General features: G+C 35.4%; 1 protein-coding gene across 1 annotated transcript; it reads left to right on the top strand.

Moving 5' to 3' along the window:
* Positions 1-388: 388 nt before the first annotated feature.
* SMIM30 (small integral membrane protein 30) lies at positions 389-1,675 on the top strand. The gene is made up of 3 exons (XM_049783786.1): positions 389-429; positions 771-861; positions 1,246-1,675. The coding sequence occupies exon 3, from the start codon at positions 1,295-1,297 to the stop codon at positions 1,472-1,474; it is 180 nt and encodes a 59-aa protein (XP_049639743.1). The 5' UTR covers positions 389-429; positions 771-861; positions 1,246-1,294; the 3' UTR covers positions 1,475-1,675.
* The last annotated feature ends 16,123 nt before the right edge of the window (positions 1,676-17,798 follow it).

The following is a 17,798-nucleotide window of genomic DNA, read 5'->3' as shown; positions in this document are numbered from 1 at the left end:
TCTTATTAAAACATGCTCGCTCCCTCATGATCCAAGAGATAAAGAAATGAACAAAATGATAAGGCACTTTAGGAAGATGGTGGCAGGGAATCCCCTGCTTCAAAAAAATATATTGGAAGCAACAGAAACAGAGGGATCTACAACTGTAACAGAGCACAGCTCCGTGCTGAGATCGAGACATCAGTGAAAAACACTTGCTCTTGGACAAACATGCTCAAAGCCATGGTTGGGCCCCGGAGCAGCCTCTAAAAGGCTCGTGAGCTCAATCAAGCCTTAGGTCTTCCGTGAGCGCCAGCGTCGCTCCCACGCTCGGCCATCGAGGGCGGGCCGCTGCATGCTGGGAGTCGTAGTGGAGCCCGAAGAATGATGGGAGATGTAGTTCAGAGGCACCACCCTCCCGCCATCTTGGTAATGGCCGCTTCCTGGAAGGTAATGTGCGAATTCGGTTCCAAGGGAGTTAGAGAGAATTATTTGCTTTTGCAAAACGAGGTGGGGGGTTGCACCTTGCCAATATTGAAATACTTTTCTCCAATTTTAAGTGCAAGTTCTGAAAGAAAGACGTCCTTGGGTTCTGTTTTTAGGTTTAGGTTTCCCAGTGTGGGTGAAATGACCAACTCTAAGTCTGGTTCCCCCACTTGGCCAAACTGCCTTGCATTATTCGTGTCTCTGCTCCGTGCAGTTTCCTCGAGCTGCACTGGCTTTAGCAGCCTGTTTAACATCATAAAGATGATGATGGCTCATGTTTACCCCCCTTTCTCCTTGAAAAATAGGCGCTGCCTCGTGGAACCTCTTAGTTTCAGTATTCTAAACTAAAGGAACTGAGTAATTTAAGTCAGGAATCACCGGTGCACCATTTCTCTGGTAAGTCTTACTGATTGCCCACAAACTCAAGGAGTTCCTTGTTTTGAAATTTCTCCCTGATTTGTCAATATTTCCTGAATGGGAAGAACCTAAAAAAAACTGAGATTATTTTTTGTCTTGTTTTATTCTCTTGTAGAGTTAAAGTTTCTGAGTAGTGTGTGCATTTTTTTTTTTTTTTTGCTTTCTCCTTAATTTGTGTTTTACCGCTCATTTTCTTTTTTGATTCATATGGTGGTGTCATTAAACAGTGTGGGGAAATGGTTGGAATTAGGGGTGGGTGTGAGAGAGGGATAGTCTTAAGAGCTTGGGTGAATGGTTATTTTGTCATACTCATTTGAAAAGGCAGGAATTTATTTGGTTCCTATTTTGTTGTTTAATTTTTAGAAAGCATCAGCTCTCAAGAGTAAGAGGACAGACAGCTCCAGAGCTCATCATGACCTCAGTTTACACACAGTGGTTCATAGTCCTCATTTCACTGCTTTCAGTGCTCCCCGTCGTTGAAGCAGTGGAAGCTGGAGATGCAATCGCCCTCTTGCTGGGCGTGGTCCTCAGCATCACAGGCATTTGTGCTTGTTTGGGAGTTTATGCTCGAAAGAGAAATGGACAAATATGACTGAATCAAACCTTGTTCTAAAAACCTTTGTGCTCTTAAGGTTAAAAGTGAGCGTCAGTATCCAAAAGTTCCCAAGAAACAGTAAGTAGGATAGTTTCACCATCTTAATTGTTTCCCTAGAAATGGGAACAAATTGTTGCCTATTAAATGGACAGGGAATTTTTTCCCCATAACTCATAAAGCATTGGTAAAATACAGCCTGTAACTTGTTAGTTAGAAGGAAGGTAAAAAATGTAACATTACTGAATTTTACATAAGTAACCTCATAGTTTCAGAATGTCAGAGCAAATAAAATAAGAATATTTGTCCAGATTCCTAGAAAACAATCACTTTTCTCTTCAAATCACTGCCTCCTGCATTGTTGGAGTCTTTTCTCTATAATTTTATTAAATGTTTGCTTTGTTATCTTCCTAGTTAAGTATTATATTTAGATATCAAATAAATTTGTGAAAAATTTAAAATTGCTTAAATACTTGGAGGGAGGGGGGTAAGTTTAGAAAAATGTATTCAGTGTATCTAACAATGAAATGGAAAAATGATCTGTTTAAACATTTATATTGACATTGAAAGAAGAAATTTAATCTTAGGGAAAACAAACTTTATTAACTAGTATCCTCATGGTGAGAAATATAATATTAAAAATATAAACTGATTACGTTGTATGTAATGTGGTGTCCATTTCTGTTCAAGATGTTTTATATTACCTAAATGAAAAGGAGCAAGATGCCTTCCATTTACTAATCACACTACCTTGTTGCTTTTGTTTTTTAAATTTTTGGTTTTGGGGATCATGCCCTGCAGTGCTCAGGGTATACCCCTAGGGATGAATCCTGGTGGTTTGGGGGACCATGCAAGGATCAAACCTGTGTGTGATGCATTGAGGGTAAATGTTCTGCCACTGTACTATCTCTCTGGCCCTGATCACACTAACTTGAAGGGACATCATGGAAAATTAGAAATGATCTTTATTAATTGTCGTGAAACCCCTGCCTAGTAAAAAAAATATCCAAAGACACCAAAGGAAAATGTAATGGCCTATATTGATGTATAGAAACCAGCCAGATGAATTGAGATATTCCTATTCCTATCTTGCTGCTTAAAGTATCTTCAAACCAGCAGTACCATCTGGAGACTTGTTAGAAATGTGGGACTATCAAGACTATTGATATCAGTTGGGTCCATATTAGATTTTGTTTGTAGAGTCCAGAATAATTGACATGCACATTAATCACAGTCTAAGTAAACTATAATTTTTTTGAGCCCAAGAATCAAGCATAGCTTCATATTAATACTTTGGGGATCCCAATTCCCTTTTCTGATTGTATTATTATAGATTGGGACCTAGAACTTTGTATATTTATTAAGAATTTCAAATGATAGTTTAGAATCTATAGGTACAATAAGCATAAAATCAAACCATTTTAGAGTCTTCCCAGGAACAGGCAATCAACTATTTGGTTTTTGCTTTTTCTAAGCAATGTAATTCAGCATCTAGCTTTTTAGCTTTCTACTGTGTTTCCCCGAAAATAAAACATCCTCCGAAAATAAGCCCTACTTAGAAGTTTCCTTCTGGGTGAAATATAAGCATCCTCCCCTCCCCAAAAATAAGACCTCCTCTAGGCTCTGTCTCAGAATGAAAATTAATTTACTATAAACTGATTGCTAGAGCCACCCCTACTGGCTACTGTAGGATTTAGTTTGTCTGGTTTGTGTTGACAACTACCGTACTACTTTACCATATACAGCTAAATAAATCTCCTTTATTTTCATATAACAATAAATGTGTACCATATTCTTCATGGAAAAATAAGACATCCCCTGAAAATAAGATCTAGTATATCTGAGGGAGCAAAATTAATATTAGACACTTATTTTCGCAGAAGCAGGGAACAACCTAAAACACTATAAGTACATAGTGTGAGCTACCTGGGGCTTGGTAGAGGGTGGGGGTTAAACTGAATGAGGCACAACCAAGTTCTAAAAACAAAGTGAATCTGTTTTTCTCCTAATTGGTTTTACTTTTTCTTTTTTCTTTTTTTTTTGGGGGGGGGGGCACACCCAGCAGTGCTCAGGGGTTACTCCTGGCTGTCTGCTCAGAAATAGCTCCTGGCAGGCACAGGGGACCATATGGGACACCAGGATTCGAACCAACCACCTTAGATCCTGGATCGGCTGCTTGCAAGGCAAACGCCGCTGTGCTATCTCTCCGGGCCCTGGTTTTACTTTTTCACAAAGAGGCAGGTTTCACCTTTTTTTAGTTTCATTCTGATAAATTGGTCATTATGGACTGTAAATAACATCTTAAATCCCATGTCTATTTTTTTCTCCTATAGATATTAAAAAGAATGCAGTTTGGTAAGGCAATTGTCTTGTTCCTTAACAAAACAAGTTGTTTTTTATATGTCTGAACTTCTCCATTGATATTTGGAGAAATCAAACCTAAAGTACATTTTAAGTCAATGTATTAGTCATTTAGCCTATTTTTTAAATAGGAACTATTTAAATAGGGATAATATTAAATATTAAATAGGGATAATGTTAAATATTAAATAGAAACTATTTTAAAATGTTCAAAATAAGACTTCTGGCATACATTCTTTTAATTAGTGGGTTTTTCTAAAAGTTCCTAGAAGGAATTAAAAAACTGCCATTTTCCCCCATAAAAGTTGAGGATTATATAGTATCATTGAGGAATTTTGAGAATTATGACAGAGAAGACCTCTAAAAAGAGCCTAATTTCTCACCTGTCTAGGTTGAATTATATGACTTGGTCTTGTATCAATTGGGCCAACAATTCCTTTAAGAATTTAGTTTTTCTTTATAAAAATGGGTGTGCATACTTTTTAGATTGATTTTAATGTCGCAGAAATGAAGCTCAGTCAGAAAACCAAATTATAAGTTTTTTTTTAATTATTCGTGTTTTGGACTTTTGTTTCTAAGGCTATTTCAAATACTGAAATTATATTTGCTTTGAGGGACAATGCCTGCAAGGAAATCTCTAGGGAGAAAGGAATTGAGCAATCTTCTTCAGGTACACAGCGCAAGTTCTAAATATCTTAGAAATATAGATATCTGCACAAAAAAACTTGAGTAAATGCTTTTAAAGTTCAAGGCTAATATTTGAAATCTGTAAGAAATCACTCATTTAATATCCTTTCACTACTTAAACTGTTATTTTCTGAAAATTTTTTGTTACCAACCTGAGGAAGGGAAGATAGCTTATCAACATTGCCAGATAGATAATAGAGATTGGGACATTCATTACCTTCCTCACCCCACCCATGTACTCACTACCAACACTGACTGGGTGCCTTGCTACTAGCTAGGTATGAAAGTCTAGATTGTCCATATGTTCTCTACTGTCCTGAGTCCATTGGCATTTCTTGCATGTTGGCTTCTCTAATCTATAGAGATCCTCTGTGAGGAAAAACATTAATTTTTTTTCCAGAAACTTCTGCTTATATTTCTTTTGTTCTTGCAATTTTTTGCTGATTTATTTCTGTCTCAGATTTTAGGAATTTAATGCTTGTCTTATATATTATGTCCAGTGTTATTAGCAAATTTAGTAGAAGAAAAATAGGGAAAAAAGGACATCCATTCATCTTCCCTGAAGCAGATAAGTCCTCAATGCATATTTAAAGAGTGAATTTTCTGAATAGTTAGAATAAAACCCTACCTAATCAATGATCAGTTTAAGATATTTTAGTCAGAGATCTTTGACCTGTGATCTCTTACCACTATTCTCCCCTCTTCACCCATCTACAGTATTTTTTATACCTATTTGAACCCCTACTTTAATTGGGGAGTATGACTAAGCATGTAGAAGTACAAATAAAATGTGAAGAAAAAATAAATCTCTTATTTATAACTATACCTTGCCTCATCATTAAGAGTGCATGTGATGGGGCCAGAGCAGTGGCTCTAGAGGTAAGGCATCTGCCTTGTAAGTGCTAGCCTAGGACAGACTTCGGTTCAATCCCCTGGCATCCCATATGGTCCCCCCAATGCTAGGAGCGATTTCTGAGTGCATAGCCAGGAGTAACCCCTGACTGTCAACGGGCATGGCACCCAAAACAAAACAAAACAAAACAAAACAAAAAAAAAGTGCAGGTGGTAGCTTTAAAAACAAACAAACTTAATATTTTACCAATGCACCAGCTGCAAAGAACCAGCTGGTAGACCAAGGAAATCTGAAAGTGTCACATGTACTTTCAGCCACTTAAACTTGAAAAGTATGCAAAAGCTTATGAGGTGCTATTTCAAACCTTGGATGTAGGCAGTGAAAACTGACTATGTAACCTGTAAGCATAAATGAAGGGAGAAGAATTATCTGAATGGGACCCCTGTCCTCAGTGACTCAAATATTAGTATTCATTATAGAGGATAAGAGCTCAAACTTAAGACTCCAACAGACCTAGATAGGTAACCAGACTTTATCACTCAAAATGTAAATGTGGGTAGTTACGGAAGAACTTCAAAGTGTCTATCTTTCTACCTAGTAAATGAAGACAAGAATTATACTTATCTAATAGATAAAGAAGCCTTGATAAATTGAACTGTATCACTTTTGGGGTATTATTTGGATATTTCCTGGCTTGGAGAGAAAAATTATTAAAAAGTTTATATTTAAATACAGAAGGTATCTTTAGGAAATGTTATAAACATTTTGATTTAAATAGTTATGTTACCTTCACAATTTGCCTGATTATTTGTTATCATAGTTTTTCCTCTTGCCATTATAGAGTTGCATATTAATTTAACTTAAAAACAGGTGAGGAAAAGAATATCTGGCTACCCTTGTATTTTTTAAATTTCACTTCATTTTGTGTGATATTGGGCCACAACTGCCAGTGCTTAGGGATCTTTCCTGGCAGGGTGCATGATGTTGGGGTTCAGATCCAGGACAGGTTCATGCAAGGCAAGCTATGTGCAAAGCTGTACTATTGCTTTAGTCTTCCCAATTTTATTTCTACTTAATATCTTGAGAAAAAGAAAGAAAAAAAATAATTTGTTATAGTCATTCAAGTATTAATAACCATAGACCTTTCATAAGTGACATGACAAAAGCTTAGCAGCAGCTTATGAAGCTATTTGAGGAGCCACAAGGAATTTGGTTCTGTGTATTCAGGAAAATAGCAGATCTGGTTCTTATTGCACTAAAAAAACAAAAATAGTATTACAAATCTAATTTTATTCCAAGTCATAAAGACTATGCAAGAAACAAAAGTTGTTTAGTTTGTTACCAATAGTGGGAGGTGGTGGCAAGAAAGCACTTGTTTTCATTTAAATTTTTTACTTTTAGGGAGAAACAAGATATGAAAAAAAATATGTGAAATTTAATGTTTTACTTTTTTTCTAACTTTCAGTAACTTTCTGCATCATTTCTATGATTAAGTCCAACTTTATGATTATATCCAACTTTAAAGTGCAAAAGGAAAGGGGCTGGAGAGATAGAAGGATTAAACCATATTTCTTGCATTCAGCTGACCCTGGTTCTATCCCTGGCACCACATGTTCCTTTGAGCATCTCTGGATACAGACCTAGAAGTTGTCAAGTACCAATGACTGTTTTTCCTGGAGACCACTATGCTCCACCAGATTAGTTCAAGTAATCCCCAACACAGGCACTCCAAGACTGAGCAGCACCACTTTCTTAGGCTTTTGCACTGAACATCCTGCCTAATTAGTCAAGAATAATCAGAAGTAGCCTCCAGGTCTCCTAAGCACCACTCCCACCTACAGATATAAAAATAGATGAGTAAATATGTAGAAAGGAAGAACAGAAATAGTGTTTTCTGCCCCCAAATAAAAAATACTCTAAGAAGTGGCTTCATTTTTTGTTGACTTATAGCATCAGAATTCTCTTTTACACAAATTTCCACTGAATCTATTATAGAAGGGTGATTAAAATTTTGGAAATACTCATTGTACTTCATAATCTAAAATGAAATTAGGAAATTTTGTACCCAAGAGGGGTAATTATTTTAAAAGACTAATCATGTAGCACTTTGTTAAATGTTAAGATATAAATACCATATTGCTCAATATTAATCAAGATAATTATGTTCTGGATAAATGCATAAATCACTTAACAAAAGAATTTAGAAGCAGGCATGATCCCGAAGAGCAGAAACCATACCATATTCCATGTCTGATCATTTTTAAGAACAACCCTTTCATTTTGTCACCAAAATTGCCAGAGCATTTTGATACCAACAATTTATGAACTCTGTAATGACATGTGCTCACTTTCACTTATTTAATCACCACTTTCATTGTACACCACTAAACTGTACAATCAGCAGCAGCATAATTTAGAAAAAAAATAATCAACTATCCGGCAATTGACCATGAGCCAATAATTCTGCCTCCCATTTTTCATCCATAAAACTGTCAGTAATCTCTCAAAGGTTTTTGAGTGATAGAATTCTCTGACTCCATAAAAAGTTGATTTCATTTCAAAAATAAGATGCAAATGTAAAACGTATTGTAGATACCTATTTTCAATAAGTGACATGCAAATCTAATTGTCTTCGAGCTTCACAATGAAAACTGTAGTCTAGTGATTTGATATATTTTTAAATTTCAATTCAGTGATGTGGGAAATTTTATTTTTTTGTACTAACTCAGTATGATTAGGGATAGTCCCAAGAAGGAAAATTAAAAACCAACTGTAGCTCTGCCACTCTCACAGAGAGCAAACAAGCTCCCAAAACTAATTGATGTCAACCTAGCAAGAACTAGGGACTTTACCGACTTATTTTCAAGATGGAACTTACTCTCACGTTTAGTCTTTTTCTGTTACACCGTGAATCTCAAAGTGGATATTATCTTCCCAGGACCAATAAAACATTTGAGAAGTTGCAGGGCATCCCCTTTTATATATCTTGTTCATCTGTAAGTTCTTGGCAATTTATCTCTTAATCATCCCTAGGATTCATACATTGCCCATCCCTGTCATCCATGCTGTGAATGAGATCCACAGCAGTCTCCTAACTAATCTGAATTCCCATCTTATCCCTCTACCATCTCTTATAAACTCAACCACCATGGTGAACTTCTAAAAACACTCCAGTGTGATTCTGTTATACCTAATTCTATTTTTTGTTTCTGCTAACACCTTAACACTGTTTGATCTACCCTAATTTTTCCCCAAATTTTCTGGTCTTATTTATGTCTATGACTTTCAAAACCCTATCTTACACTCTAGTTTTCTGTCATATTTAGCTTTTTCAGATCCTAAAAAACGTATGTGTTCTTTTCCTTACTCTCATTCTCCTTACTTCCTCTGCATTCTAGATCTGGATGTTCTCTATCTGTCTAGTATAATTTTCTAGTTTATCAGTTGTATTCCTATTTTCCTATTTTAGGCTGAACACAGCTATCGGATGTCTTCCCTGGCCTTTCCTGTCTGATTGACATATCCTAGTCTAGACTCATAGCATTATTTCTACTTGCTGTCAAACAAGTATAACACTATTGTGATATCACTGTTTACTTTTCCCAGCCTTCTTCAATTCCTACTCAGGATTCTCTGCTCTATGAAGAAAAGGACTGAATCTTTAATTCACTGTTATATTCCCAGCTTCTAACAAAATAACTGGGATATAGAATTAGCTACTCAGTCTTTTGTAAAATGAATATATGATTAAAAATGTTAATATATCACTCTAGTCCAGAATATGTGGTGAGAAATGATATCCTCTTAATATGTTTCCCTCACTGCACTCTTCAGTACACCTCTGCCAACCTTTCAGACCCTTCCCAAGACATATCTGAGAATCATTAAATATTTCTAAACTTTTGACATCTAAATTGTAGTTATAGAATATGCTAATAATATGAAAATATAATAGTTTGAATGGGAAAATACTATGAAAGCTTACATTATATGTGCATAGTTAATGCTTTGATTAATTTATTTTAAAAATGATCCATTCTTGGGCTAGAGTGATAGCACAGTGGGTAGGGCATTTGCCTTGCATACCACTAACCCACATTAGGTCCCTGGAATCGCATATCTCACCTGTCAGGAGTGATTTCTGAGGGCAGAGCCAGGATAACCCCAGAGCTCCATCAGGTATGGCCCAAAAACAGACAAACAAAAAATGATTCACTTTTTGAAACATAGGTTGATAAGCTCCTTTTCTCCTTATTCTCTTAATGCTACACTCCAGCAACACCAGATTGTATTATCAAACTCAGATGCCATCCTTGGCCTTGATTATTATTTATTGACTTTATGAATGTCAGGTTCTTGATGAAGACTTTTCCACAAGGAGCTTTTGATGACCACCTCCCAGAGTTTTAAGTTAATTTTTCATACCACTTTATTTCATTCTACCTTGTTTTTATGGTAAGTTAGATAATAATTCACTAATTGACCCTTTTATACCATATATTTTACTGTTTTCTTCCTTTCCTATTCACCCTGCCTGCCCCTGTCACCTAATTCTAAATTGGGGGACATAGTTTGATGTTTTGACAATACACACAGGTGCTCAGACATTAGTCTTGGCTCTACACCCAGGAATTACTCCTAGAAATGTTTGGGAAATCATTTGAGATTCGAGGGATCAAATCCAAGTTGGTTGTATGCAAGGCAAACACTCATTTTACTATAGCCCCAAGATTGTCTTTATTTTTGTGGTTAGTACCATCTTCAAGTTATTAAAGAAATAACATTTTGTATTTGAACTTAGTTTCTAAACATCTTTATATTTTAGGATTAGATAAACAAGTATATATGCTGACACTGATATATTAGTGAAGTTAATATAATTGTTATTTAATATACTTCAGGTTGGAGTTTTCCTTTTAACTCACAAGTGTGTAAACTCTTTCTGAAGGTTTTGGCAATTCATATTTATTCTAAATGTGGTCTATTAAAATATTCACTGTAAAGTAATCACAAGACAGTTGTCAATGCATTGTAATTATAGACAATACTCCCACAGGTAAAGTCAAAGTTCACTGTACACCAGATAAAAAGTCTTTTATCAGAAAAAAAAAATTAAGAGAAAAAAGATACCTTGAGTTTAGAGTCCTTCACCTTTCTAAAGATAAATCTTTCAAAGAGCCCTAAGTTGGGTTTTATTACTCATCCTCACTCATGATCTTCTCTCATAGACACAGCAGTCTATATTGCTGTTATACTAGATCTTTCACAGAAATCACTCACTCTCTCCTTACAAAGAATAAATTACTTCAGTGTGCAAATATAACTAAAAGTTCAAGGAAGTACTAAGATTCATGTCTTAAAAAATCAAAACAGGGGCCGGAGAGATAGCATGGAGGAAAGGCGTTTGCCTTTCATGCAGGAGGTCATCGGTTCAAATCCCGGCATCCCATATGGTCCCCCATGCCTGCCAGGAGCAATTTCTGAGCCTGGAGCCAGGAATAACCCCTGAGCACTGCCGGGTGTGACCCAAAAACCACAAAAAAAAAAAAAATCAAAACATTTGTTTCAGCCAAATAATCCTCAGGGGCCAGAATGATAGCATAGTGGGTAGGGCATTTGCCTGGCATACAGCTGACCCAGATTTGATCCTTGGCATTTAATATGGTCCTCTGAGCCTGCCAGAAGTGATCTCTGAGCATAGAGCCAGGAGTAATACCAGAGTGCCTTTGAGTATGCCCAAACTAAACTGAACTAAAATAAAATAATAATCCTGTTATTAAACTATGGATTTAATTTTACTGATGTCATTTTTGAAAACATAGGTAATCATACATGTCTGAGGCATATTCCTTCAAATACTGCCAATAAAAGAAAGATGTCACTATTGAGCATTTACTTTGGGGAACAAACCAGAGTTTAAGAACTCGGTCCTGTATATGAGTAAGGTAAGTGACCAGAAAATAGACCGAACCAAGTCTCAAATTAAATGAGCATTTTGTTCACTTATATTTTACATAAAACATTAAGCATTGAAAAGGTTTCTTGTAGAAATAAAGTTCCATAACATGATGAAATGAATGGCAAATGATTTCAGATAACATTTTTTCCCACAACTTATGAATTAATTTAGCCAATTATTATCTTCTATATTGTAATACTATTTAAAAGATACTGAAATATTGATATGGAATAACAATTTTTTTCTGACCTGTACTCAGTAAAACTATTTTTACTATTTTATGCCATCTTCTATGTGTATATATATCCAATCTTCCATTTGTGTATATACCATTTAAATATCCAGTTATTTGTTCAATATTTATATTATTATGAATATTTTAATATAAAATATTCTATTCAGATATTTTCACTACATATTTGGAATGTGTTCTTTTTTGTTTTGTTTGTTTTTGGGCCACACCTGGTGATGCTCAGGGGTTACTCCTGACTATGAGCTTAGAAATTTCTTCTGGGTTGGGGGGCCATATGGAACTCCAGGGCATCAAGCCGCAGTCCGTCCTAGATTAGCACATGCAAGGCAGACGCCCTACTGCTTGCACCACCACTCCGGCCCTAGGAATGCATACTTTTAATAAATCTGGCCACACTCCTATTATTATTAATAACATGGTACTTTAATGAGCAGACTAGGTCATTTTTACTAAATACCAAACATATTCACATTTTTAAACTTGTGGCTGTTTTTTTAAATTTATTTATAGTATTTATTTTTAGATCAGACGTCAGAATATACAAATATGTCACATTTACAAAGTATCTATTGTCCTGAACCTCTAAAAAAAGCCATTATTTTCCAAATTGAAGGTATTTGTGATTACTGTATAAGATGAACTGAAGATTGAGGTCTTTATATGAAAAAGACTTTGAAATCTAAGTATAGAAAGATTTCTGCCCATTGAGTAAAAATAAATACAACTCTTATTACATAGAAGTTCTAGAATCATAATATACTTCATTATAGGCAGTCTTTGAAAGGGGTCTAAAGGGGGCCGGGCGGTGGCGCTGGAGGTAAGGTGCCTGCCTTACCTGCGCTAGCCTAGGAGACGGACCGCGGTTCGATCCCCCGGCGTCCCATATGGTCCCCCAAGCCAGGAGCGACTTCTGAGCGCATAGCCAGGAGTAACCCCTGAGCGTTACCGGGTGTGGCCCAAAAACCAAAAAAAAAAAAAAAAAAAGAAAGGGGTCTAAAGGGTTGAAATATCCCATGTCAGGCAAAAAACAAACTGTATTTTCAAAAATATCTATTTTCAAGTGTAGTATTATTATTATACTTTTTTGTTGTTGTTTTGGGGTCATACCCAGCAGTGCTCAGGACTAAGGATTCCATGTTCAGGGAAACATGATGCTGAGTATTGAACTATTGTCAATTTTGTGAAAAGCAAGTGCCTTATTCCCTATGCTATCTCTCCATCCCTGTTTTCCTAATTTAAATGAAACATTATTTGTCCAGCAATCATGTATTTTTTGTTAGTAGACAATGATAGTTATCAATAAGTTTTAATTTTATTATTATTATTATTACTGCAATTACAAGTACCAAGCCTCACAGTGAAGTGATTGCCTCACTGCTATTGCTCAATAACAGAAGATTATGGCCAAGAAAAACTGAAAACATGGAAAGAGAACTAAATGAAAGGTTAAGGAGATAACAACTGTCATTCTGCTATCTTAGAAACATAGAGTATTTTGTAAATTATCATGGGCCTCATTTTCTTAATAAAAGGAGAAATGTAAATATAATTGAAATGGTCTACCTATTCCACTAACAAGTACTTCATACAAGAATTCCTCAGTGAAGTGGGATATGCAAGGCAAAAGAAAGTCTGGGCACACAGATTACCTCAAGTGGCAGAAACCTTGAAAAAATAGACACAATAATTCCATATTTAGTGATAATATTTAAAGAAAACCAGCAGGAAACACCCAAAACAAAAATGCCAATGTTAGTAGTTTGAGATACCTACAATTCCACCAGAAATAAAATATTTGAAGGGGAACTTCTGGTTTTCCCCTTTAAAATGCTAATATTAATTGCTGAGGTTTTTAACCTTAAATTAAAAAGCAGAACCCTCAAAATGGACTCTAGTCTGACATTAGACTCCTAAGATGGGCAAAGTGATAGAGATTAAAATCAATGTTTCCAGAAATGAGAAAGCCTTGTAGTGTCAATTGCCTCCAAATATCTAGATAATTAGAACATATGATAGAAGATAGGCACTGCTTAAAACAAGATAAAATTTTTGCTTTGTAGCCTATTAAATTAGTTGTGTAGTCTAAAATAGAAGCCTCAAAAATACAAAACTTGATTTTTTTATATTTTTTTGCTTTATCCTTGAACATAGAAGATCTTTATTTAATAATTAAGTACTCAATAAATTGATAGGCTAATTCAGGGATTATGTTCACATAAAAATTATGTCCATGAGAAAAATTGTTTAAATGACAAAATAAGGGATTCATAGAACAAAGTTATAATCTGCTTTGGTAACTTGACAAAACAGAAGTAGCAAAGTAGCATAAAAGTAAAATTCAATTACAGAATAAAACATTTGATTACTTTTACTGTGGTGAACTTGACATTTGTTTGTATGTTTTATTTTTCCTTATAGCACTTTTATAGAATAATTACTTCACTAGTTTGTAGAGTCAAAAGTAGTTCTTCCCAAGAATAGGTTACCATTATTGTGACTATTCAATGAGTCTTATAACTCTAGGTACTCAAATGACAAAACTCTAAAGTACAGGAACACAGCTGTCAAGATCATGGTAAGGAGAAATAAAATAAGGGTGGGGTTGGAGAAAAATATTAAATTAGTGATTTTCATCTCTGTAAGTCAGATTATTGAGCACCACCAAATCACCATAACAGCTGACAAAGCAAAAACTAAAGATCATAGAATACAGCTCCAGTCCCCTATTGTGTTGTCCTGTTTTACTCCAGTAAATGTTTTATATCTGTCTTCTAAGTACCTTATTGTTCTTGTTCTGTTTCCTTCAGAAAATTAAATTTAAATACTACTTAACTCTAAAATTAAGGTCTTATGGAATCTTGTGATATAATTATTAGATAATACAGAAGAAATTCCTAATTTAAGCTTGTTCTTATTATCTGTGTCTTTAGATAACATCTGACACTGGCAAATTGAAGCTTTTGAAAAAAATTAGGGTAAGGCATACAGGAATTATGCTGGCCTTCTCAAGTTAACAGTGGAGAATGCCAGAGTCGAGAGTGTCTATGATGAAGTAGGGGAACGTCTCAAAGTAATCACATGCTAAAGTCCCTATGGATTAACAGCCTTCCCAAACTGAAGTATATTATGACGATATGCTTTCTGTATCCCATCTATATTTAAATAGAGACTTTTGTTGTTCTTCTTCTAGTTTTAAAGCAAACCCCAGTGTTGTTAGGGGCTGCTTCCAGTTTCCTTTCTCAGAGAAGCATATGATGGTGGGGGTCAAACTCCAGCAGATGATGGGCATCAGCCTTGTGAACTGTTCCTCTGGTCCTCTGGGCTCTGGTGTTCCACAAAAATTGCAACAGTTTTTATCTTTTTTTCTGCTTATGAAAGTATGCAACAATAAATAAGTAAATAGTGTTTAACATATTCTATGTTAAAATTAAATGAGTTAATAAATGTGAATAATAGGACCTATCAATTATTTATCTCTTCAGTATATTTATAAGATAACAGTATTTCATAGCATAAGTATAGAATTCAGAAAATAGAATATATTTCTTTTTAAATAATGAAACAAATAATATTTATTCATCACTAAAAGTCAATAACTATATAATACAACCTTTTACAATACAATCATTACAAAGTTCCATTAGGGCAAATATGCACCAGTCTTTACACTCTCTTTCACCCTAGAATTAATATGTTGATCTACTTACATATTTTTCATCCTATTATGTAGACAAGTTTCAAAATGACCTCCTAGTAAAAAAATTTAAAAGCTCAGGCTACCAAATTTATGATCTTATTTGTGCATTAAACTTAAACACATGTGCATTGTGCATTTTCCTTCTCTTTAATTTTGATACTTCACCAATTTAAATTTACACGGATCTTTCTACAACACATTTTACTATAGAACAACTTGGACATATTATGAGAAGAATATGTGGTAGAGTTCTTGAGGAGAAAGAAGAGATTTTTTTTGAAGTGCCATATATATTTGGAAATTAGTTTTAGGGGGAAATCTTAAAGAAAAAAGTATTTAATTATAACTCAAAATGATTATTAATGGAAGCATTCATTTATTTATTCTACTGATAATTGCTGTTTATGAAATAAACTTCATTGTCACTTATCATCATGGAAAAATTAAATGAAAATAACAATGTATCATACTACTGAGAATGACATATACCAGAAATATTAAAAACAACTAGTGTTGGTGGGGATATGGTGAAAAGTACCATTGTTGGTGAAAATGTCATCTGGTGCAGCCTCTTTGGAAAATAGGAAGGGAGCTTCTTTATATATTAAACAAAATAATGTTAGTGCTTCCATCTAATCTAGCAATCTCACTTCTTGGCATCAAAGCCCTAAACACTGAACCACTAATTAAAACAATAAATGTGTGCTCATTTTAGTTCTTAATAATGACTGGGATATGGGAAGCAACTCAGATAAAGAGAGAAAGACGCAGAATGGTCTCACTCATCTATGGGTTTTAAGAAAAATGAAAGACATTCTTGCAATAACAACTTTTAGACACGAAAGGAAAAGAGCTGGAAGTAACAGCTCACCTCATGAAGCTCACCACAAACAGGGATGAGTTTACTTAGAGAAATAACTATGTTTTGAACTATTCTAATAATGAGAATGTACGAGGGAAATAAGCCTGTCTAGAGTATAGGCGGGGGTTGGGTGGGGAGGAGGGAGATTTGGGACATTGGTGATGGGAATGTTGCACTGGTGATGGGTGGTGTTCTTTACATGACTGAAACTCAAACACAATCATGTATGTAATAAAGTTGTTTAAATTTAAAAAAAAGCTATAGGATATATGCACAATATGGGAAACACTAAGTGGCTGTAAGAAAAGAAATGAAATGTTTCACTTACTGCAACATGGATGGAACTGGAGGGTATCATATTAAGTAAAATAAGTCAGAGGAAAAGGATAAAGAGGAACACTCTCACTCATCTGTGCTATATAGAGAAACAAAACAAGGGAATAAATAATAATGAATGTAGAAGAATCCTGGACCCAGAATCACCATTTCCCCAATCGCCTTATCTAATCTGTGATCCTCTATGATTTCCTTTGGAGACATCAACCTGATCACTCTTCAGGTATGCTACTTTTTGAGTTGACTTTTTGGAGTAAATGCAGGCACCTTCCCCTCTATTCTTTCTTCTTTCTGGAAGACTAGCAGCTGTAACCACGCCCACAACATAGTCCCCATGTTCACACTGTGCCAGCTCCATAGACTCACTCTTTTCTCAAAGATATAAACAGGGCCCGGAGAGATAGCACAGAGGTATTTGCCTTGCAAGCAGCCAATCCAGGACCAAAGATGGTTGGTTCGAATCCCGGTGTCCCATATGGTCCCCCGTGCCTGCCAGGAGCTATTTTTGAGCAGACAGCCAGGAGTAACCCCTGAGCACTGCCGGGTGTGGCCCAAAAACCAAAAAAAAAAACAAAAAAAAAAAAACAAAAAAAATCAAAGATATAAACAGAGCCATGAAAGACTATGACTATCCTGGCCCACACAAGAGAAAACTGGCCCCGCCCTGCCAAAACCACCCTGTTGCCTCTATCACAGAATCACTGTTTCCCTAATGGCCCTGCCTCATCACTGGCACTCTATGATTCCCTTTGGGGACACCAATCTGACCACACTTTAGGTACACTGGTTTGGAGACTAACATCACTAGGGCTTTTTGGAGTGAGCGGGCACCCTATTCCCTTATCTGTTTACTTCCAGGCTGCCTGGCAGCTGAGAACATTCCCCTAAAAGTTGTAGTATCAGTAATAGTACTTTGAATTTCTGTACAACCTCATTTGTTTGATACTGTCATTCCTACAGAAACACACCACTTTAACAGAATAGACAGCTAACAAGAGCTTACTAAACCTGCCATTGTATTAATGACTTCATTGGAGATACAATGTGCTTGCTACCATATTTTTTCTTTTTCTTTTCTTTTCCATTTTATTTTTTTCTTTCTAATTTTTTAAATAACTTTGGTTTCACTTATTTAGAAACAAATGTATTTTGATCGACTATGTGATGCAGTTTTTTTCAATAAATAAAACGAGAAAAGAAAAACCCTGGGCCCTAGCTTACGAAATTCAGATTACCAAATTGTGGCAAGGAGAAAAGTGGATTAGATGTAATAAAAGAACATTGATAGACTTGGCACTCTGGTATAGTGAGGTATA

This window comes from Suncus etruscus, chromosome 1 (assembly GCF_024139225.1).
Source record: "Suncus etruscus isolate mSunEtr1 chromosome 1, mSunEtr1.pri.cur, whole genome shotgun sequence".
In the NCBI taxonomy this organism is placed as follows: domain Eukaryota; kingdom Metazoa; phylum Chordata; class Mammalia; order Eulipotyphla; family Soricidae; genus Suncus; species Suncus etruscus.
This window is presented reverse-complemented; position numbering and strand designations above follow the sequence as displayed.

Excerpts from the sequence above, each read along its gene's own strand:
- SMIM30 (XM_049783786.1), top strand. The coding sequence starts at position 1,295 with ATGACCTCAGTTTACACACAGTGGTTCATAGTCCTCATTTCACTGCTT.